At 45.0% G+C, this 23,204-nt stretch overlaps 1 protein-coding gene across 7 annotated transcripts in view; it reads left to right on the top strand.

The window, feature by feature from the left end:
• WT1 (WT1 transcription factor) overlaps positions 1-21,269 on the top strand; it is a 48,481-nt gene extending 27,212 nt beyond the window's left edge. For 3 of the 7 annotated variants that reach the window (XM_055356531.2, XM_019035688.4, XM_019035689.4), the window contains 5 exons: positions 8,972-9,068; positions 12,605-12,755; positions 16,291-16,380; positions 16,984-17,067; positions 19,873-21,269. In XM_055356531.2, coding sequence (XP_055212506.1) covers positions 8,972-9,068; positions 12,605-12,755; positions 16,291-16,380; positions 16,984-17,067; positions 19,873-19,994 — 544 coding nt within the window. In that variant the 3' untranslated portion in view covers positions 19,995-21,269. Of the gene's footprint in view, positions 1-8,627; positions 8,871-8,971; positions 9,069-12,604; positions 12,756-16,290; positions 16,381-16,983; positions 17,077-19,872 lie in introns of those variants that run through there. The other 4 variants (XM_019035687.4, XM_031016436.3, XM_019035690.4 and 1 more) reach the window with 2 other exon arrangements.
• Positions 21,270-23,204: the final 1,935 nt, after the last annotated feature.

Raw genomic sequence — 23,204 nt, 5'->3', positions numbered from 1 at the left:
TGTTTTATCTTACAGTCTTTTAAACTTGGTCCTCTCTCCCCTGTGTTTCTTTTTTTCTGTTCTTTCTCTTTCTTCCTCTCTCTCTCTCATTCTTTCCCTCCCTTCCTCTGCCTTCCTTCTTTTCTTTTTTCTTTTTTTTCTTTTTTCTTTTTTTAGACGTAGTCTCCTTCTGTTGCCCAGGCTGGAGTGAAATGGCCCAATCTTGGCTCACCGCAACCTCCACCTCCTGGGTTCAAGCGATTCTCCTGCTTCAGCCTCCCAAGTAGCTGGGACTACAGGTGCCCGCCACGACACCCGGCTAATTTTTTGTATTTTTTAGTAGAGACGGGGTTTCACCATGTTAGCCAGCTTGGTCCTGATCTCCTGACCTCAAGGGATCTGCCTGCCTCAGCCTCCCAAGGTGCTGAGATTACAGGCGTGAGCCACTGCGCCCAGCAATTTTTTTTTTTTTTTTTTTTCTGAGATGGAGTCTCACTCTGTCGCCAGGCTGGTGCGATCTCGGCTCACTGCAACTTCCGACTCCCTGGTTCAAGCGATTCCCCTGCCTTAGCCTCCCGAGTAGCTGGGATTACAGGCAAATGCCACCATGCCCAGCTAATTTTTGTATTTTTAGTAGAGATGAGTTTTCACCATGTTAGCCAGGCTGGCCTTAAGCTCCTGACCTCAAATGATCCGCCTGCCTCAGCCTCCCATAGTGCTGGGATTACAGGCATGATCCACCGCGCCTGGCCTCCCCTGTATTTCCTAGAGGCTTGATTCGATTTGGGTTTCTTTTTTTATTTTCTTTTTTCCTTTTTCTTTCTTTCTCTTTTAGGTAAATGTAATTGATGAGTGGCACTGTGTTCAGCCTCTTCTCTTGTGTTTAAACTTTAAGGAAGCATAGTTTCTTAGCACAGATCCTTAAACAAGGGGGTGATGGTTCTCAAGGCTTGCAGCGGGGTTTATTGTCAACACCGAAAAGAATCAGGCATTTCAGCATCTCACGTATGAGCCCTGAGTATCAAGGGTGGGGAGAGAAGAGGGGTTGATGGGTAAATTCCATGTTTTAGAGAGCAAGAGTTTGAATGTCCCCAGGTGCTTCCCTTCAATCTGATTAACTCTGCAGAGGGGAGAAGACAGAGGTGAAGATGGGGGGGATGCCTGCCTGGCCAATAACTAGAGGTGGGAGAGAGAAATGACAGGCCGAAGTTCCCCCTTTTTGAATATTCATATGAATGCTAATTGCCTTCCAAAGGCTCTTTTTCTTTTCTCTCTTTTACTTCTTCTGTTGATAAGGGATTTCAGGGCGGCTCTGGTTTTCCTCATCTGTAAAACCTCAATTCCTTTTTATTAATCTTCATGTGCCTGTGGAATATCAAAGTTAATCATTTCTAAAGAAGCCACTCTTGCAATGTTAAGTGTTTTTTTGTTTGTTTTTTGTTTTTTGTTTTTTTTTTTCCTGGGCCAAATCTCAATGTACATGTTTTTAGCGGGAAGAGGGCTCACAATTTGTGTTATATGAGGGACATTTTTCTCTTTTTGCAAACTTTCTAAGGAAAGTGTGTATGCACTTTTTGTTTGTTTGTTTTTGTTTTTGTGTTTGAGACGGAGTCTCGCTCTGTCGCTGAGGCTGGAGTGCAGTGGTGCGATCTTGGCTCACTGCAAACTCTGCCTGCCGGATTCAAGTGATTCTCTCGACTCAGCCTCCCAAGTAGCTGGGATTACAGGCGCCCACCACCCCACCCGGCTAATTTTGGTATTTTTAGTAGAGATGGGGTTTCACCATGTTGGTCAGGCTGGTCTCGAACTCCTGACCTCAGGTGATCCGCCCACCTCAGCCTCCCAAAGTCCTGGGATTACCAGCATGAGCCACCGCACCCGGCTGTGTTTATGCATTTTAAAGCTGTCTAGGAAAAGCAAATTTTCTCAGGATACATTTTTATGCATCTTAAAGCTGTTTAGGAAAATGTACAGTCCAGGCCACTGCCAGAAGTGAAGCGCCAAAGTGCATGCTTTGCTGATAACCGCTTCTGCTTATTTTCCCAGTTCAATAGAAATAAATTTTTTTTTTTTTTTTTGGTGGAGGGTAAACTTCGTGCTCTGTTGCACATAAGCAGCCATTTCCATCAGTTAGCCTTGTGCTTTCTTTATACCAAAGGTCCCCAACCCCTGGGCCATGGACCGGTAGTGGTCTGTGGCCAGTTAGGAATTGGGCCTTGCAGCAGGAGGTGAGCGGCAGGCGAGGTAGCAAAGCTTCATCTGTATTTATAGCCACACCATCCCTCGAATTACTGCCTGAGCTCCACCTTCTGTCAGATCAGTGGTGACATTAGATTCTCATGGCAGCATGAACCCTATTGTGAACTACACATGTGAGGGATCTAGGTTGCACTCTCCTTATAAGAATCTAACTAATGCCTGATGATCTGAGGTGGAACAATTTCATCCCAAAACCACCCCCACCTCTGCCCTACCCCTGGTCTGTGGAAAAATGATCCTCCAGAAAACTGGTCCCTGGTGCCAAAAACACTGGGGACCACTGCTTTATGCAAAACTACATGTTGTGCCTCCAAGTAGAAGCTGAAGAAGGCTAAAGAGGGAATGTTTCAAACCTGTCCTTCCCCACTCCCCCAACTCTCCTCTACCCTAGTCCTTTCCCTCTACCCCAGTTCACCTTTAAAACCTTCAGCATGCCTAATTTCATTCATCCCGCTGGAGAAAAGAGCTGGGAGTCGTTCAAGTCTCATGATAATAAAAGTGAACCTGTAGGGTGGGGTTAATACCACCAGGATTATCCAGCTCATTTGGAAGGAAGAACAGCACTGACCTGGACCCAAACTCTAGCTCTGCCACTTGCCATCCGACTGTGGGCAAAAAACACAATGTCTCCTTAAACCTCAGTATTCTTTGCTGTAAAATGGGGATAATACTACATAAGCAACAGTTTAACACTTATTGAGTGCATACCAAGCACTGTGATTTACTTACCTGACCTATTGCATCAGTCTGATGGGGGAAGTGCTGTAATTTTCATTTTACATGAAGCTGAGGCCAGGGAGGAAGTTATGTCATTTGTGTAAGGTGATGGAACTTAATGAATGACTTCTAGGGTTCTAAGGATTGAAAAATATATATATTTATGCATAAGTATATATTCTGTATATATTTATATATTCAACATATATTTTATTATACATTTATGAATATATTATATATAACATATGTGTATATTAAAAATATATATTTTTTTTACAGACAGAGTCTTACTCTTGTCACCCAGGCTAGAGTGCAGTGGTGCCATCATGGCTCACTGCAGCCTTGAACTCCTGGGCACAAGTGATCTTCCCACGTTAGCCTTCCAACTAGCTGGGACTATAGGTGCACACCAACACGCTCAGCATTTTTTAATTTTAATTTTAATTTTTTTGTAGAGACAGCGTCTTACCATGATATTGCCCAGGCTGGTCTGAACTCCTGAGGCTCAAGTGATCCTCCTGCCTCAGCCTCCAAAAGTGATGGGATTATAGGCGTGAGCCACCCACATGCCCTAAAGACATAAATTTTATTGATCTCAATCACCAGTCTCATGAGATGCATACAATAAGTTGCAGATTGGCAGCCCTTGGGCCAGATGTGTGTTTTATTTGACCCGACAGTGATTCTTTAAAATTTCAATTATTCGCAAGAACTTATAACTCAGGCGCTCTCAAAAAAGTCCAGATTTCCTACTTTTCTTTGAGAATGGAAAAGTATAGCAATGCTGGGTTCACATTGTTTACAGTTATTGGCTGGGAGAGCTGAGTCGTGGCTGCCTCTGTTGGTCAGAGGGTGATGTGGCCAGGGTAGCCATCCCTGTGAGTTCAATGTCGTCTCATTCTTTAGGGTCACCTTCATTTTACTTGTCTTACTTGGCCCCTATAGGAATATTTGAGTTCATGGCTCTGTGTTAAATCAAAAAGAGTCAATCCACATTCTGACCAATTTAGCAAACACATAAAATAACTGCCTTCTTATCCAATAACCTGGAAATTCATGGAGAATAAGAGAGGTGACCGAAGAGTTGAGACAGATAAATGTCTTAGTTTTCAAGTAGGAAAAAAACCCAGTGGATTCTGGAAACCACAGAGTTAGCATGAATTCTTGGAAAAGTTATTAAGCCAGATCTTTGAGAACAAGCTGGGGAGAAAACAGGGATCATTACCAAGGTTGGTTAGTGGTATGCAAGACACATGCCCAAGTCCGTTTCTTTTCGGGTAGAATTACCAGTCCAATAGTGGAAGTTCACTAATATTGTGGCTCTTCATTGCAAAAGATATTTGATATTTTTGGTGTCCTTTTGGACAAGGTAGGGGATGATGGACTAAATGCTTAAATGGATGATTTGTGCTTGGTTGAACAATAAAACCAAAGGAACTGTTGTCTAAAGTATCTTTGTTAAGTTGGAGAGTGGCTTCTAGCACAGAGTGGTCTCTGTGGCAGGACAGGAGAAGCAGTCATATTGCCCTGAACCTCCTCTCCTGTGACTTTACCTGCCTGCCCCAGACTCACCGTTCTTTTCCCCACTTGGAACCATAGCCTCATGACACCTTGCTGTCAATTCCTGTGATCTTCCTGGCTATCTTGGCCAAGGACTCATAAATCCCTTCTCCCTGTCATTCAGCAGGGTCAATTATCTTATGTCTCAAAAGGAAGTCTACTAGGAAACAAAACAGAAAAACATGAAAACTGTTTGAAATCTTTTTTTTTTTTTTTTTTTTTTTTTGAGACAGAGTCTCGCTCTGTCGCCCAGGCTGGAGTGCAATGGCACGATCTCGGCTCACTGCAACTCTGCCTCCCGGGTTCAAGCGATTCTCCTGCCTCAGCCTCCCAAGCAGATAGGATTACAGGCATATGCCACCATGCCCAACTAATTTTTGTATTTTTGTAGAGATGGGTTTCACCATGGTGGCTAGGCTGGTCTCGATTTCCTAACCTCGTGATCTGCCTGCCTCGGCCTCCCAAAGTGCTGGGATTACAGGCGTGAGCCACAACGTCCGGCCTCAGTCACTGAGTTTAGAGGATGCAGAGAAGAGCAGAGAGTCTTTGTATTCAAGGCCAAGTTTACAATGGGGCAGAGGAGATACACACAGATGGCTGTAAAATAGTAATATTTGCGGCTGGGCGCGGTGCAGTGGCTCACGCCTGTAATCCCAACACAGTGGGAGCCGAGGTGGGAGGATCATGAGGTCAGGAGATTAAGACCATCCTGCAACACGGTGAAACCCCGTCTCTACTAAAACTACAAAAAAATTAGCCGGGCGTGGTGGCGGGTGCCTGCATTCCCAGCTACTCAGGAGACTGAGGCAGGAGAATGGCGTGAACCCGGGAGGCGGGGGTTGCAGTGAGCTGACTTCATGCCACTGCACTCCAGCCTGGGTGACAGAGCCAGACTCTGTCTCAAAAAAAAAAAAAAAAAAAGTAATATTCATTCAGTGGTTCTCCAGGAGTCAGAAATGAGAAGACAGATTTCAGCTTGTTTTTAAAGCTCTCTTAAATGGAATGGGCTATCTTGAAAACTAGTCACCAGTCATGTTGATCAACTGTTGGGCATAAGCTGGAAGAGATTTCTGCTCCAAATGGGCATTGGTGTAGATGGCCTTTCTAGATTCTTTCTATCTCTATTAGTCTATGGTTCCCAGACGGAGTTGCTTTTTAAAAACTTATTTAGAGAGAATTGCTACCACATCAGATGCCAGTACATTGTACTTGGTGTTCTGGGCACACTACATTGGGAAGTGTTGAATTGCAGGTTTCCACAGTGTGGAATTGCATTGGTGTGTTTGTCCTTTGGAGACCCAAGTCCCCATAGGCGGGGGCCTGGCTGTTTTTTTTTCTTCATGGACCTTGTAGGAGAATCCACTGGCATATTTGGCAGGTACAGTCTTGTTGCTTGTTGCTTCTTTTGTTTGTGGTTTGTATCCAGCTGTGCAGATTGCTGTTCCCTTTGAGTGTCACACCACTTCATTTCATGAGACAGTTGTCTTCAGGAAAGTCTGTTCCCATGCCCCCACCCTCCAGGAACCCAGCTAACACCCAGAGCTTAGCTGTCAAGACAGATTTCTAATTTTTACCCTTCGATGGCAGAACTTTAATGTTGTGTCCCTAGAAATCCTTCAGCCCTAGAAAATGTGGAAAGTAGGCCAGGTGCAGTGGCTCACTCCTGTGATCCTGGCACTTTGGGAGGCCAAGGTGGGAGAATCACTTGAGCCCAGGAGTTTGAGACCATCCTATGGAGGACATAGCAAGACCCTGTTTCTACAAAGATAAAAATAAAAATCAGCTGGGCATGGTGCGGGGCACCTATAGTCCTAGCTCTTTGGGAGATGGAAGCAGGAGGAACACTTGAGCCAGGGAATTCAAGGCTGCAGTGAGCTATGATTGCACCACTACATTCCAGCCTGGGCAATAGAGCAAGCTCTAAAAAAGAAAAAGAAAGAAAATGTGTAAGTCACATTGTGGCTCCATGCAGATGACTGAAGCAAGCAAAGGCAAGTTCTCTTCACAGCCTTTGAGGCAAAATGTTCTGGCAGCACCATGGCACCATTCTGGTCCTGCCCTCTTTCTGCTGCCAAATGGCCATTGTCATCACCTCTCACTTTCCCACTGTCTGTACCAAGTAATTGAAAGGAAGGCAGACACAGCCTCTTTCTCCTGAAAAACACATTCTAAGGGTCAGAAGGGCGTATGTTCTTTGGGTTTGGCATTTTTGCCCAATTTTTGCAGGTTTGACCCTGGGGCTACTTCTTTGAGACATTCCCCCTGCCCTAGATAAGTCAAAAATTACTTGAAGGATGTGGAGACAAGATACGGTAGGTTAGAGGAGCAGGCAGTTCTTTCTAAAATGCTTAGAGCCAGAAGTAAATGTGAAACCCTACAGCTTCTGTGGCCCTAGGGGGTGTGGACATTTCAGTTGTCCTGGCAGACACTCTTCCCTTCAGGCACTCTCTCCTCTGGGTGAGTGAGTATTGGGTCAACTCCAGGCTTCCCCACACCACACCAGATGGAGTGGGCTGATCCACCCACCAGCTTACCTGCCTCCCTGCCCAGGACCCCTGGAACCAACTGTTAGAGTAATGGAGGCAGAGAATGGAATTCTCAGTGCTGACAGCCAGTTTAATCCCACCTGGAGGCTTTTAAAAATGCTGATGCCGCTGAGCCTGGTAGCTCACACCTGTAATCCCAGCACTTTGGGAGACCGAGGCGGGCGCATCAGAAAGTCAGGAGATCGAGACCATCCTGGCCAACATGGTGAAACCCCGTCTCTACTAAAAGTACAAAAATGAGCCGGGTGTGGTGATGTGCGCCTGTAATCTCAGCTACTCCGGAGGCTGAGGCACGAGAATCACTTGAACCCAGGGGCGGTGGTTGCAGTGAGCCAAGATCGCACCACTGCACTCCAGCCTGGGTGATAAAGCGAGACTCCATCTCAAAATAAATAAATAAATATACTGATGCATCCTTCTCGGACCCCCCCGCCCCGCCCCTGCCGATAATTTTTTAAAAGCAGATTTATAGATTGCATGGACCGTGTGATTCACTGATTTAGAGTGTACAATGCAATGGTTTTTAGTATATTCACAGTTGTATGACCATTACCACAATTTTAGGACGTTTTCAGCAGTCATTTTCTTTGTCTTCCCAACTCCCCCAGTTCAAGGCACCCAACCAGTAATCTAGTTTCTGTCCCTACAGATTTGCTTATTCTGGACATTTTATAGAAATGCAATCATACTACATGTGGTCTTCTGTGAATGGCTTCTTAGCACGGTATTTTAAAGGTTCATCCATATTGTAGCATGTATTGGTACTTTATTCCTTTTCATTGCTGAATAATATTCCATTGTATGAAGATACTCTCTTTGATTTATCTATTCATCAGTTGATGGATATTTGGGTTGATTCTACTTTTTGGCTGTTAGGAATATGCTGCTAATGCACAATGTATACCAGTTTTTGTGTGGACGTCTGTTTTCATTTCCCTTGGGAATATCCCTAAGAGTGGGATTTCTGGGTCATATGTTAACTTTATGTCTAGCCTTTTGAGGAACTGCCAGATATTTTGCAAAGCAGCTGCATCATTTCACAGAGCTATTTCATAAGAGCTCTCCTCGGTGCTTCTAGGTGTAATTCTAATGTGCTGCTGGTGTGGGTGAAAAACCTCAGTCTGCCTCATCTCATCTGGAAGTAAAATAACTGTAGAGCAGATAGAGGCATTGTATCTGAAGGAGAGAATAATTTTAGAACAGAACATTCGTCCCTTCCAAGTTGTCCTTTTCAGCATTGCACATCTTTCAGCTCTTCCTATGTAGTCGAAGCTTAACCTGAGCACCAGTTAGGGGACTAGTCAGTCGAATGCTGGAGGAAGATTCTTCAGTGCCCACCTACAGCACAGGCTGGCTACCAAGAGTTAAGCTGATCTGGAAAACTGACCTGTCATTTAAGCAGAGTGAGGCCACAGATATGTAATCCCCACTTCTGAGGACACGACATCTCTTCTTGCATCATCACTTTTTTGGTGCTATCTGGTAAAAACTGAGTCATGAGGTGCCGACAAAAATTCAGTGCACTTAACGTGAAGCTTGAGGCATTCTGCTCATTCCTGAGATACTTGCAGCTGTCAGCCCTGCCGTCTAGATGGTAAACAACTTGCCGAGGATGAAACCCGGCCACTGTGGTTTTCCTCGGCTTGTCTGAGCGAGGCCTAGACCGCGACGGTGCACGCCTACGAGAATCGGAGGTTGAGGGAGGGGCTGCGAGGTGGCGGCCCCAGGATCCAGCGGCCTCGCCCTCCGCAGAACCCTGCATCTCAAGTGGCCCCATGGAGGGAGGCAAAAACCAACTATTTTTGTTCTGTGAGCTTTAAAAACCATCATTCCCTCCTGATTGCAGATAAGCATTTCCAAATGGCGACTGTGAGCCACACTGAGCCTTTTTCCCTTCTTTGTGTTTGCAGCCACGGCACAGGGTACGAGAGCGATAACCACACAACGCCCATCCTCTGCGGAGCCCAGTACAGAATACACACGCACGGTGTCTTCAGAGGCATTCAGGTGAGCACACAGAGAGGCCCTAGCGGGAAGGGGGCCGCACTGCCTCTTCCTACTTACCGGCCGTTTAGTTCCTTACTGATGGACTCTTTGGCCCTGGCAAGCCTCTTCTTCATTGCAGGCTCCTTTAACATCAGGGACACCTGCTCGTCCCCTGGGTCTGGTAAGGCGGCTTTGTCCTCTCCTAGAGAGGCTGCCCCGCTGCCTGACGCTGCCCAAGATGCGTCCTACAGAATCCTCTCCTTTCTGCCTTTACTACTCCATTTGACTTCTCCAGGGCAGGCTGTGCGGCTTTTGTATTTAAGCTAATTGGGCTTGAATTAACCGCTTGGACCTTTGACTTCTAAGATTTGGTCTACATCGTAAAGTGTCCACAGGTAGACTCACATCTTGCCAAGTGCTGATGATCATCATACTAACTGTACCGCCTATGGCTGGACATTTTCTATATACTAGGCATTGTGCTAAGCTTTATACATGGACTTTAAAAAAATGGACTTTACCCTATTAGTACCATTTTGTATTGATGTGGTACATTTGTTATAATTGATGAGCCAATATTGATAAATTATTGTTAACTAAAGCCCATAGTTTACATTAGGGTTCACTTTTTGTGTTGTACAGTTCTATGGGTTTTGAAAAATGCATAACGCCATGTACCTATTATTCTGGTATCATACAGAACAGTTTCACTGCCCTTAAAATTCCCTACACTCCACCTGTTCTTCCCTCCCTCTTCTTCTCTTCCCAATAATCACCAGTCTTTTTTTTTTCTTTTTCTTTTTTTTTTTTTTGAGATGGGAGTCTCGCTTTGTCACCCAGGCTGGAGTACAGTGGCGCTATCTCGGCTCGCTGCAAGCTCTGCCTCCAGGGTTCACACCATTCTCCTGCCTCAGCCTCCCGAGTAGCTGGGACTACAGGTGCCCGCCACCACGCCTGGCTAATTTTTTGTATTTTCAGTAGAGACGGGGTTTCGCAGTGTTAGCCAGGATGGTCTTGATCTCCTGACCTGGTGATCCACTCGCCTCGGCCTCCCAAAGTGCTGGGATTACAGGCGTGAGCCACTGCGCCCGGCTCGGTCTTTTTTCAGAATGTCATATAGTTGGACTCATACTAGATGTAGCATTTTCAGGCTGACTTCTTTCTCTTAGCAATATGCATGTAAGGTTTCTCCTTGTCTATTTGTGGCCTTTCCCCCTTCATTTCATCTGCAGTACACACTTATGAGGTAGGTACTGTTATTCTCTCCATTTCATGGATGGGGAAACTGAAGCCCAGAGGTGATGAATAATGTCAGAATCACATCGCTAGTAAATATTGGAGCCGAGACTAATAACACAGGTCTTGCCTGACTTCAGACCCCCTGTTTATACCTACTTCACGATACTGCTTCTTAGGGAGGCAGAGGATGGTGAACAGTTTGTGGGAGGGAGAAGTCTCCAAGGAGCATGAAGAAAGTAAAGTATAAAGGTAAAAGTTTTGGAGAATTCAATAGACATTTTTGGTATGCCACCTCCGTAGACCTTCAGTCTGCCTTCCCTGCAGAGTCTCTATTTTGGGTGGTCAGAAGCACATACAGTTACTAAGGGTTTCATTTATGGCTAATAAACATCAATCCATGGCGCAACATGAGTAACAGCAGTGATACTTTCACCAGAATGGTCAGTACTCTAGACATAAGTTGTATCTGGGCCAGACCCCACATGATACGTGGGGCAAGTAGCTCTGAGATGTTCTGATTAATGTTTCCAGAAGTGTCACGAAGAAAGAACAGTGTGCTCCCTACTCCCAAGCCTTTCAATGGAGAGCAATAAAGGCAAGGGTTACAGAAATACGGAAATCTGACGACGGTTTAGGGAGACATCAAGCCTCTCCCCTGACGAATACAATCAGAATCCTTCACCGGGACCCTTACTGAGATTAACAACTCCTGTTCCCATGTGCACTGCTTCTAGGATGAATTAAGGGAAATGGAAAATGCTTCCTTTGCTTTCTTTCCCATCAAGCCCAGTTTGTCAGGCTCACTTGCCATGGCCTCTAAAAAACTCCAGACCAGACAGGTATTGAGTATTCCAATCCAGCAGCTGGCTCACCATTTAATTTTATGCCTTCATTATCCCTGAGACACTATGGCCTATTAACATCAATGTTGTGTTGTATGTCACTGCAGCATTTTTTCTTCCAAAAAAGAAAATGACCTTTCAGTGCAGGGCAATGCAAAATAGGGACTAGAACATAAGCATGGGGTAGAGTGGAAAATGCACAGGGCAAGGAGTTGGTTATATTCAGAAGTGGTTCCAGGTCTTAGCACAAAACATGGATGCACTTTAGGCCAGGCATGGTGGCTCATGCCTGTAATCCCAGCACTCTAGGAGGCCAAGGTGGAAGGATCCCTTCAGCTCGAGAGTTTGAGACCAGCCTGAGCAACATAGGGAGACCCTATCTCTACCAAAAAAAAAAAAAATTAGCTGGGCATGATGACTCTCACCTGTTGTCCCAGCTGTTCAGGAGGCTGAAGTGGGAGGATTACTTAAGCTGGTGAGGTCGAGGCTGCAGGAGCCCCGATTGTGCCACTGCACTCCAGCCTGGACAACAGAATAAGATCCTGTCTTAAGAACAAACAAAACCAAAACATGGATGCACTCTTGTGTCAGCATCTCACCGCCTTTGGGGTTGATTTACTCATCTGTAAAGGAATGAGGAGAATTTAGTGGCCACTCAGGCACTTGCTCAGCTCCCATTTATGACTCCCTGACCCCAAGAAGAGGAAGGGGAGCTTGCCTCTTTGTTTTCCTCCAGTTCTTATTCTTGGAAGACTGACAACACACACACTGCACTTCCACAAGATAAAGGGGAGCAACAGATGCCCTGCAAAGGACGTGTGCAGTGCACAGAAGGCAGATGGATTCCAGTGCTTTCTGGCCTCACTATTAAAGGTTGTGCTGGCTTCACCATGGCCTTCTGGTGGGTTTTGCTTCCTTTCACAGATGGGATCCCCAAATCCAGGGGCTTCTTCTTCCTTGTTATTTACTTATACTTGGACGATCTGGTCAGTTAGGGGCTCATTCATTATCCCACTTTTTTCTAATAAGGATGTCCCCACCCATTGCAGATTGGCTCTAGGTCATGTGGTCATGACTCCAAGTGGGAGGGAGTAGTTAGACTTTGGGACTTCGGACTTGCAGACATCACTACCTCAAGAGGAGAAGCTGAGAGATAGAATGGATTGGGAGCTCTTCCAGGTACCAGCATTTCTTTTGCAGAGGCTCTGGGACAGCCATTTCATGTAGGTTTCATCTCAAGAGCCACTTCTGGTTGCTCGGTAGTGATGATCTTAGAGCACTGCATTGTAGAATGTCCTGATCTAGCATCCATTACCGATGTCTGCCATGGGGATCTGGAGTGTGAATGGGAGTGGTTTTAGGTCTGCACCTGCCACCCCTTCTTTGGATATATTCCAGTGCTCACTCTCCCTCAAGACCTACGTGAATGTTCACATGTGGCTTAAAGCCTCCCTTCCTCTTACTCTCTGCCTGCAGGATGTGCGGCGTGTGCCTGGAGTAGCCCCGACTCTTGTGCGGTCGGCATCTGAGACCAGTGAGAAACGCCCCTTCATGTGTGCTTACCCAGGCTGCAATAAGAGATATTTTAAGCTGTCCCACTTACAGATGCACAGCAGGAAGCACACTGGTAAGTGTGCCCGCTGTCCAGCCTTGGGCAAACATGGTTCAAGAGCTCCTTTTCCAGGCTCTCACACTGCTAAGGACCCAGGTCATTTCCAGGATGGAAAGTAAGCACTGCTTTGAAAGGTCTGATCCAGGTGATGTAAAGAGGCTGTGGGGCCATTTTGCATTCTGATTATCTATCCTTTATTACAGAGGTCAGTAAACTGTCTTCCAGAAAGGCAGAGCAGAGTGGTAGAGAGAAAGTGCCACAGAATTAAAGAGACCTGTGTAGGAATCGTGTTGGTGTTAGAATACTATTAGCATTTCTAAGGAGAGAGGAGCTGGCCTGGGAATATAGTCATCAGATGGTTTTAGGAGGTCGATGGGCAAGATCATTGTGAAATTTTAGAAGAGATGGTCCAAACAAAAACTTACCTGCTTGGGTCAGTAATAATCAACTAGACAGGAAGGGGAAAATTGATTGTTAGTTTGATTTTTTAGTGATCACTTACAAAAAAAAAAAAGGTCAGGCATGGGGGCTCACGCCTGTAATCCCAGCACTTTGGGAGGCCGAAGTGGGTGGATCACCCAAGGTCAGGAGTTGGAGACCAGCCTGGCCAACAAGGTGAAACCCCGTCTCTACTAAAAATACAAAAATGAGCCGGGTGTGGTGGCACGCACCTGTAATCCCAGCTACTTGGGAGGCTGGGGCAGGAGAATTGCTTGAACCTAGGAGGTAGAGGTTGCAGTGAGCTGAGATCTTACCGCTGTACTCCAGCCTGGGCGACAGAGCAAGACTCTGCAAAAAAAAAAAAAAAAAAAAAAAAAAAAAAAGGAGAGAGAGAGATGATGATTTTTTATTTTTGAAGATATGCCAATGAAACTGGATTTTCCCCCAGGTCAGAGAGGCTGCTTCTGGGAAACAGAGAACTGGCATTGTTTGGTGTTGGCCACCTTGAATGTGGACAGCCATGTCACAGAACGTTTGCTCTGGGCCTTGTGGGCACTAGGTGGGAGTGTGGGAGTGTGGTGAAACCCAGGTTTTCCTACAGAGGAGCTACTGCTGCCTTTTCCACAATCAAAGAACAGCATTATTATAGGATCACTGTTACAACTTTGTTATTACTGCTGATTTTGCTCTTGGGAAGCTGGAGAAAAAAGTGAGCTGCATTCAGATTTCCTTGGACCATTGGATTTTGCTAATTCGCTGTGTCCAGAGGATGCAATTCTGGTGTCAATCCGAGTTTGCACTCAGTGGGCCACAGACTTTGAGGCTAAAAAGGAGGGGACCAGTGGCATGTTATGTTTTTACACATTTCCCCAAATGGGATCATTTGAAAAGAGACTGTCAAGGTTATAAGGAAAACGAAAAGGTAAAGTACTGCCTGAAAAATGCAAGGGAATAAATGAAGGCAATATGGTTGTAGAAACTTTTAGTGAGAGAGAAGCACTTAGAATGCAGTGAGGGTTAGAAAACTGTGTGAAGGGAACGCAGTGAACAAGACAGCCAAAACCCCAGACCCACTGGAGCCTTTAAGAAACTCTTCCTTGCAGAAGTTGAGGGCAGATTGGTATTTAACAATCCTACAGTCCCCCTTGAAAGAGAGCAATATTTTCTTATTTATTTATAACAACAGTACAGACTGTTATATTAAGTACTTTTTGGGTGTCAGGCTCTCTACATGTATATTTCATTTAATCCTCACTCACAAAACATTTATGAAGAGGATAGGATATAGCAGAAAGAGGACTCAAACTCCTGCTTTTTAACTGCAGGTTATAATCCTCCTTCTCAAAGAGTTCCTGGTTTGTTTGGGAGCTAGGATATAAAGAAATGAAAAGTGACTGAGAGAGTACATGATCATGTACTAAATCAGAGACAGGAGGTACCGAGGAGTTCGGAGGGTATCGGTTTGAACTAAGGTCATCCGAGAAAGTTTCTCAGAGGAAGAACGGCTTGGGTTAGCCAGTGGAGGCTGGTAGTTTGGGCAGAGAAAGTGATAGATGAGCAGAAGCTCAAAGGCAGGGGAAGGAAATCAGACTCAATAGGGGTATCGTTTTCTCCAGCTCACAGAGGTGAAACATAAGGCACCAACCTGGATACAAATACAAAGAAAGGGGCCAGGTGCAGTGGCTCACACCTGTAATCCCAGTATGTTGGGAGGCGTAGGCGGGAGGATTGCTTAAGGGGTTCAAGACAAGCCTGGGCAATATAGTGAGACCCTGTCTCTACAAAAAATATTTTTAGAAATTTAGCCAAGTGTGCTGGTGTATGCCTGTAGTTCCAGCTACTCAGGAGGCTGAGGTAGGAGGATCGCTTGTGCCCATGGTTTTGAGGCTGCAGTGAGCTAGGCTCACACCACTGCACTTCAGTCTGGGCAACAGAGAGAGACTCTGTCTCTGAGAAAAAATAAAAATAAAAAGGCTCCAGCCCTCAGGATTTTCCAACCCATTGAAGAATTGTAGAATTGTAGACCCAGACACAGCTCACCACATTAGACAGCCTGGAATAAATGTCGTAATGAGGGAAGGAGGGGAAATTGGCCCATGCAGTTTCCAAGCAGGCATTGCAGAAGAAGGAGACGCCCAGGAGACTTTTCGATGTGGAGATAGGGATGGGGGACATTTAGTGTGAGCAGAGTGCAAGGAGGACTTCAGGATGTGAGCTCTGGCATAGTGGGGAATAGAGATTCATGAGGGAAATAGCAGAGGCTTTGAGATTGGAAAGGTAACAGGTGGCTGCCTTGCAACGGAAAGACCTGACTGATTCTAGAATGGCTTGTTTCCATCCCAGATGCCTGTGACTCAGGATTCTCCTAAGAAGGTGGGAAGGCCTGGGGTTGCTCACTTCTCTTGGGGCTCAGGTCCCAGTATTTGGCTGAACTTTCTCTAGTGAGGACAGGGGTGAGGCTTCTTCATTCTGAGACAGGAGGTTGGGTAATCCCACTACTGACTTCTCTTGGATAAAGCACACCAAAAACTTTCTCAGTGCTTTTGGTGTGTCTTGAGGGTCTCACAACCATGGAGTCATATTTGCTTGATGCAAGAACAAGGAGTCAGTAGCAAAGAACACCAGATCTTTGGGCCGTAAAACATAAAACTCTTATTTCATGAGGTTGACCTCAAGGCGCATGCATCCCAGAATTCTGCCTCAGATTCTGCCTGGGAGTTAAAGATTTTGTTTTTTATTTGCTAATATTTTTTGAGCACACCTTCTATGCTGGGCTCTGGGCTGAGCCCTTTATGTGAAGGTCATAAATCCTTTGAAGTTGTTGGATTATTGGACCCATTTTACAATAAAGAAACCACACCTCACCCAGGGCTTTTTTTTTTTTTTTTTTTTAATGGCAGAGCTAGATGTGAGCCTTGGGGCAGAATCCTCTGGCCCCTGAGCTCCCATTCATTTGTAACTTGCAAGTTGGGGATCATCCTACCCTAACAAGCTCCAGCGAAGTGCCTTAGGCATTTTGGGATCTGTTCAGTCCTAGTAGGAGAGATTGCCTTTAATGAGATCCCCTTTTCCAGTATCATTTTCAAATAGAATATGTGTCTTCCCCAAGGTGAGAAACCATACCAGTGTGACTTCAAGGACTGTGAGCGAAGGTTTTCTCGTTCAGACCAGCTCAAAAGACACCAAAGGAGACATACAGGTTTGTAGGTTCACTTCTCATTGCTGGCAGCTGTGTTCCCTTGGGCTAGGGTTGATTTCACGATTCTCTTTGTTGTTGAATATGAATGAGAGAGTCAGCCATGTGTTTAGTTTTTCCAGTATTTTTTCCCCCATAATCTCTGGAGATGTTCCTCCTCTTAAATAAAGAAAAAGAAAGAAAAGGAAACACCCCACATTTCCCCTGCAAACCACAGAACAGTGAGATCCCACTAGCAGTGGGCTGATGATACACTGAGCATCAGCAAAGAATGAGGGTGATGGAGAGCGGAATCCAATTTGTAGCGTGTGATTCACTTTTCCTGTCTCTGACACAGCTGAGATCTTCCAGCTGGTGAGAAGCTGGACCTCTGTGGTTAAGGAATGGTTGTTCCCAAGACAGAAGCAGGTCCTTGAAGATTACTGTGCAGAATCAGTGATTCTTGTTGGGCCTGGGGGACTGGGGAAGTCTAAGGGTGAGGCAGATGCAGACATTGCAGGCATGGCAGGAAATGCTGGGCTCCTCCAGCTGCCGGAAGTCAGCCTTGTGGGCCTCACTGTGCCCCACATTGTTAGGGCCGAGGCTAGACCTTCTCTGTCCATTTAGGTGTGAAACCATTCCAGTGTAAAACTTGTCAGCGAAAGTTCTCCCGGTCCGACCACCTGAAGACCCACACCAGGACTCATACAGGTAAAACAAGTGCGTAAACTTTTCTTCACATTTATTTTTCATTATTTTTTTAAACTATTGTGGAATGAAATTGTGATGAGAGGGATTGGAAAAGACTAGTGTAAAAGTTCTAAGGTTTAGACTCAGTTGAGAGAAGGAATAGTGCGTGGCTATCTTTAAATAATAAACAATAACATTTTTTAAAGAAGGGGAGGGTGGAAATACAGAGAAGGAGAAAGATGGGAAAAGAATGGCTGGAGTGTGCAGAATGAAAATGAAGAGATAAGCCAGGTCCCTACTGTTTCCAGTTTGTTGCATCACACATTTTGTTACTCTCTTTGATACGATAATCAACTTTACAGAAAAGCAGCAGAAATTTTAGCAAGGCAAACATTTATTCTTCTGAGAGCACATGTTTAATGGCACTATTTTCAGAGAACTGAGTCCTTGCTCTGTTGAAAGTTAATGCCCCAGGAGCGGTCTTGGTTTCTGCTGGACCAGTATCAGTGTGTGGATATTATTTCCTTCGTACTAGTACAGAGAGGAGAATAGGCATTCATTTACTGGCTGCTGAAGGTTTTTGCTTTCTGCAAGGCTGGTGTGATTCATAATAAAAATGGCACCACCTTTGTTGCATATTTTCTACCTTTGGAAAGAGGGTTAATATTTAGCTTATCTAAGTCTATCTTCACAACATGCTTGTAAGTAGAGTAAGGTAGGACCGGCTGTGGTGGCTCATGCCTGTAATCCCAGCTCTTTGGGAGGTTGAGGTGGGTGGATCACTTGAGCCCAGGAGTTCAAGACTAGCCTGGGCAACATGGCAAAACCCCGTCTCTACAAAAAATACAAAAACTAGCTGGGCATGGTGGTGTGGACCTATAGTCCCAGCTATTTGGGGGAGGCTGAGGTAGGACGCTCACTAGACCTTGCTTGGGAGGCTGAGGCTGCAGTGAGCTGTGATCCCACCACTGTACTCCAGCCCAAGCAACAGAGCAAGACCCTGTCTCAAAACAAAACAAAACAAACAAAAAAAATGAGGTAGGCATGTTTTATTCCCATCTTACAGATGAGGAGACTGAGGCAATACTAATTCAATGGCTTATCTAAAGTCACAAAGCTAGTAAGGAGCAAATCCAGTTCTGTCTGCTTCCAGCCCACCTTGTCCCACTTCCTTCTTTATTGGAGAAGGGGCAGGTATTTACTCTGCAGTCCAGGGAGCATGGAGAGTCAAAGTAGAGAATCAAAGTCAGCAAAGCTGAACACCACTGAGAGACTGAGAGGAATGAAGATGACAAGAGACAGGGTTGGGATTAGTCCATTAGGAGCCAGCCCTTAACAGCACTGCTGGAGGTGGGGTTGGAGAGTGGGAGCCAGGCCAGGAAGAGCAGAGGAACAGCGAGTGAAGGAAAACACGACATCACAAACCCCTGAGCAGCCCTAGATTCTTCGCCCAAACTGGCTGCATTTAAAAACAGATCCAAGGCGCCTGTGGCCCATGGTTGGCAGGATGGGATCTTGCTTCCCTTCCTCAGGTGCCTTTGATGCTTCTTTAACTTAGTCCTGAGCTCATAATTCGGTGGCAAAGTGTTATAGTCCCTTGTACACTGCTGTCACACTCCCCAAGTAAGTGTGACATGACCTGTTTTGCCAGCAGACTGTTTTATAATTCCACATTTGATTGGCCTCCAGTCTGACCCTGGGACACCAGCCCTCCTGGGACATTTCTCAGTGCTTGCCCAAACCAGTAGTTCTCAGAGAAGGCCAAGTGGGACCAGCAGTATCTGAGAAGATCCGTCAGGTGGCACAGGGTTTGGCTTCTGTGCATTCTTCCTTAAGATGGAGCTGCAGCTGCTTTTCCATCATGGCTAGGCCTGGGAGGTGTGATACAGGAAAGAGCATGGGCTCTGGAATTCGACAGACCTGGAGATTTGAGTTCTGCCTGGATCTGCCCTCAATAGACGGCCTACCTCATCTGTAGAGTGGGGATAATAACGCTTCCCCTACGGGCAGTTGTAAGCAATACTTGAGGTTGTGTGTGTGTGTGTGTGTGTGTGAAGCCCAGCACAAGGCTTGGCATATGTTAAGCATCAAATAAATGGTAGTTATTCTCCCTAATGAGAATGAGGCTTGGAAAGAATGTCTGAGGGCTCTTTGGGTGGAGAAGCCTCAATCTTTTGGCAAGCTTATTAAAAATCTAAGAACCACGCCCCAACTAGAATCTTCCATATAACAGGATTATGCTCTCAGTAACACTTTAAGAGAAAAAAAAACAACACATAACATGTAAACTGGTATCAGTGATTTATTTTAAAGTATCCAGCCCATCCAGGGTATCTACACAGATAGAAGTGTTAAAAGCTTCAGTCACAGCTGAGATCCCTGGACAGTGATCACTCAGTAATACCCAGGGTAGATGACCCAGAGGCTTCTGCAGCCCAGTTCATCTCAGTTCCCAGCTTACTCAACAAGGGGGAGAAATTTACACAGTTCACAAAACATTCTATCAGCAGAGACTGAAACAAACGTTTTTCCCCTTAATTATGAATTGCTCAGACATTTCCCCCAACTTGACTCATTCTTTATCTCCCACTTTCCAAGTTTTCTGACCTAAGAATATAACTTTTTACAATATTTCGATCCTTAAAGCCCCAAGAGGTGCTGCTGTTTTAAAGCTGCCTGGGAAATGAGCTCAGTTGGTTAGCTCAGGGACAGAATGATGGGAAATTCAGAGTGGGTGCCTTGTGATGACTTCTCTCGGGCCTTGATAGTTGAACTTGTGCCTGTCTCTTCATTGCAAGTGTCTCTGACTGGCAATTGTGTCAACAGGTGAAAAGCCCTTCAGCTGTCGGTGGCCAAGTTGTCAGAAAAAGTTTGCCCGGTCAGATGAATTAGTCCGCCATCACAACATGCATCAGAGAAACATGACCAAACTCCAACTGGCGCTTTGAGGGGTCTCCCTTGGGGACCATTCAGTGTCCCAGGCAGCACAGTGTGTGAACTGCTTTCAAGTCTGACTCTCCACTCCTCCTCACTAAGAAGGAAACTTCAGTTGATCTTCTTCATCCAACTTCCAAGACAAGATACCAGTGCTTCTGGAAACTACCAGGTGTGCCTGGAAGAGTTGGTCTCTGCCCTGCCTACTTTTAGTTGACTCACAGGCCCTGGAGAAGCGGCTAACAATGTCTGGTTAGTTAAAAGCCCATTGCCATTTGGTCTGGATTTTCTACTGTAAGAAGAGCCATAGCTGATCATGTCCCCCTGACCCTTCCCTTCTTTTTTTATGCTCGTTTTCGCTGGGGATGGAATTATTGTACCATTTTCTATCATGGAATATTTATAGGCCAGGGCATGTGTATGTGTCTGCTAATGTAAACTTTGTCATGGTTTCCATTTACTAACAGCAACAGCAAGAAATAAATCAGAGAGCAAGGCATCGGGGGTGAATCTTGTCTAACATTCCCGAGGTCAGCCAGGCTGCTAACCTGGAAAGCAGGATGTATTTCTGCCAGGCAACTTTTAAAGCTCATGCATTTCAAGCAGCTGAAGAAAGAATCAGAACTAACCAGTACCTCTGTATAGAAATCTAAAAGAATTTTACCATTCAGTTAATTCAATGTGAACACTGGCACACTGCTCTTAAGAAACTACGAAGATCTGAGATTTTTTTGTGTATGTTTTTGACTCTTTTGAGTGGTAATCATATGTATCTTTATAGATGTACATACCTCCTTGCACAAATGGAGGGGAATTCATTTTCATCACTGGGAGTGTCCTTAGTGTATAAAAACCATGCTGGTATATGGCTTCAAGTTGTAAAAATGAAAGTGACTTTAAAAGAAAATAGGGGATGGTCCAGGATCTCCACTGATAAGACTGTTTTTAAGTAACTTAAGGACCTTTGGGTCTACAAGTATATGTGAAAAAAATGAGACTTACTGGGTGAGGAAATCCATTGTTTAAAGGTGGTCGTGTGTGTGTGTGTGTGTGTGTGTGTTGTGTTGTGTTTTGTTTTTTAAGGGAGGGAATTTATTATTTACTGTTGCTTGAAATTACTGTGTAAATATATGTCCGATAATTATTTGCTCTTTGACAACTAAAATTAGGACTGTATAAGTACTAGATGCATCACTGGGTGTTGATCTTACAAGATATTGATGATAACACTTAAAATTGTAACCTGCATTTTTCACTTTGCTCTCAATTAAAGTCTATTCAAAAGGAAAGTGGCAAGATTCCATCAGCTGTATTGTGTTCAAATCTCAAGGCCACCGAGCCTCTTTTAAACAGGTAAGAGAAGACGCCACCGACATCGATGGCTACTAGTGAGCCTATCCAGGTCCTGACCACAATTTATTTCTCTCTGTCAAACTTCAGGAGGGACTTATATGTCCTAGAAGCAACAGAGAATATCTTCACCTTGTGTTACAGAGTGATTGTGCTCATGCTGTGGTTGAATGGGGTTTGTGGATGATGTGGTGATTATGTTTTAAGGTTTTAAGGTTTATTTTAAGCAGATTGTCATTGCATCCCATCATCCCAGATCAGCAAAAGAAAATAGAGAGATGTTAATGATAACTAGTCCTTTTGAAAAGTTCAGATACATCACTGGGAGGGCATAGGCTGAACACCTAGTACAATTGAATTTACAACTGTACTTGCTATAAATCAGCTCAGCAGATTGAAAACTGCTCAGCCTTTCCAGGGCAACTAAGTGTGAAAGCAAAGATCTATATTATCTATAAACTATAAACTCTCTTTCTGTTCTGGTGTATGGTTTTTGACTTGTAAATAAGGAGATTAATTTGGTGCAGCCCCTCTCAGCTCCATTATCTTGGGGCTTGCATGCATTCCGGGTTTTATTTCTTCATTTAAAATGTGTCTCAAACAGATGGAAGCCTAGCTATGGAGACTGTTTTACATTGAAGTGCGGCTCAAAGTTTGGGCAGCCTAAAAGTCAGGTCCAGAGGCCCCTCTTATTTTGCATCTGGCTCTTGCATCACTGTTAATTATAGCGAGTGTGGTGACTCATTTATATCAGCCGTTTTTATCTTTTCCTGCCAGAAGACAGCATTTCTCTGGAGAAGCTCAGGACAAGCATGGCAAACGTCAGCGAGTCGGAAAGAGCCAGGTCTTACAACAAAAGTACAGCCACATTGATTGTTTCAACTGCACAAGGAAGAACAGAGATTCTCAGACGACCTTGTAAGTTTAGCTTGCAGTTAAGATCATGGGCTATGGAAAGCAGACCAACCTGGCTTCAAATTCTAAATCTCCAGTTTCTTTATCTGTGAAGTGGGGACAAAAGTCCCTGCCTGATAGGATCATAGTGAGGTTTAATTTTTTTTAAGTATGAAAACATCGAGTATATAGCAAAGGCTTATAAACATTATCTAGGAAAACTATTACCCAAGAACTTACTGGCTCATTTCTTTTACCTCTCCCTCCTCCAGGCATCCTCTTGCAGTGTCTAGCCATCCTCACAGGTCAGCTCTGAAAAATGGTAAAAAGTCCATTGCCCTCTACCCCAACCCAGAGTTAATAACTTTTGCAGCAATTGAGCTTCTTGCCAGCCTTGCCACAGAGACCATCTCTGCTTGCTCTGTGTCTTCTGTAAAGCACTTGTGAACACTGTATGTGTTTCTGAGACCCACTGTGTTACTCTTCCATAGACTGTGAGGAGTTAGTGGGTGAAAGTAGGTCAGTGGGAGCTCCCTGTGGCCCAGGCTTGAGGCGGTGTTGGGTGCAGTGGTCAGCATGTGCACTTTTCCATCTTGCTTTATTTACTGCAGCACCTGGTTTAGCATATGACTCAGTACTCCCAGCTCCCCAACTCCCTCTGCTGGATCTTCCCAGACTCTTCCAGTCACCCGGAGCCCTCTCCTCTCTGAACCTCTGTAGCATTTAGAGTAACTTTAACATTAAATAGTACTTTAGATCAGAATAGTGCTTTCCCATCCTTTTTGATCTTTAGGACAATCCTGTAAGGTAGACAGGGCAAGTGTTATTCCCACTTTACATATGAGGAAATTGAGGCTCAGTAGAAGTAAGTGGCTAAGGCAGCACTTAGTCTTGGTTTTCAGCATCCAGGTGTCCTCCCAAAACATGCTTGGTGGTGTAGACTTGCACTCTGCTCCCTTGCCTCATTTTTATATATCCTT

This window comes from Gorilla gorilla, chromosome 9 (genome assembly GCF_029281585.2).
Source record: "Gorilla gorilla gorilla isolate KB3781 chromosome 9, NHGRI_mGorGor1-v2.1_pri, whole genome shotgun sequence".
Taxonomy (NCBI): domain Eukaryota; kingdom Metazoa; phylum Chordata; class Mammalia; order Primates; family Hominidae; genus Gorilla; species Gorilla gorilla.
Note: the sequence above shows the minus strand (reverse complement) of the source record. Positions and strands in the feature narration are given on the sequence as shown.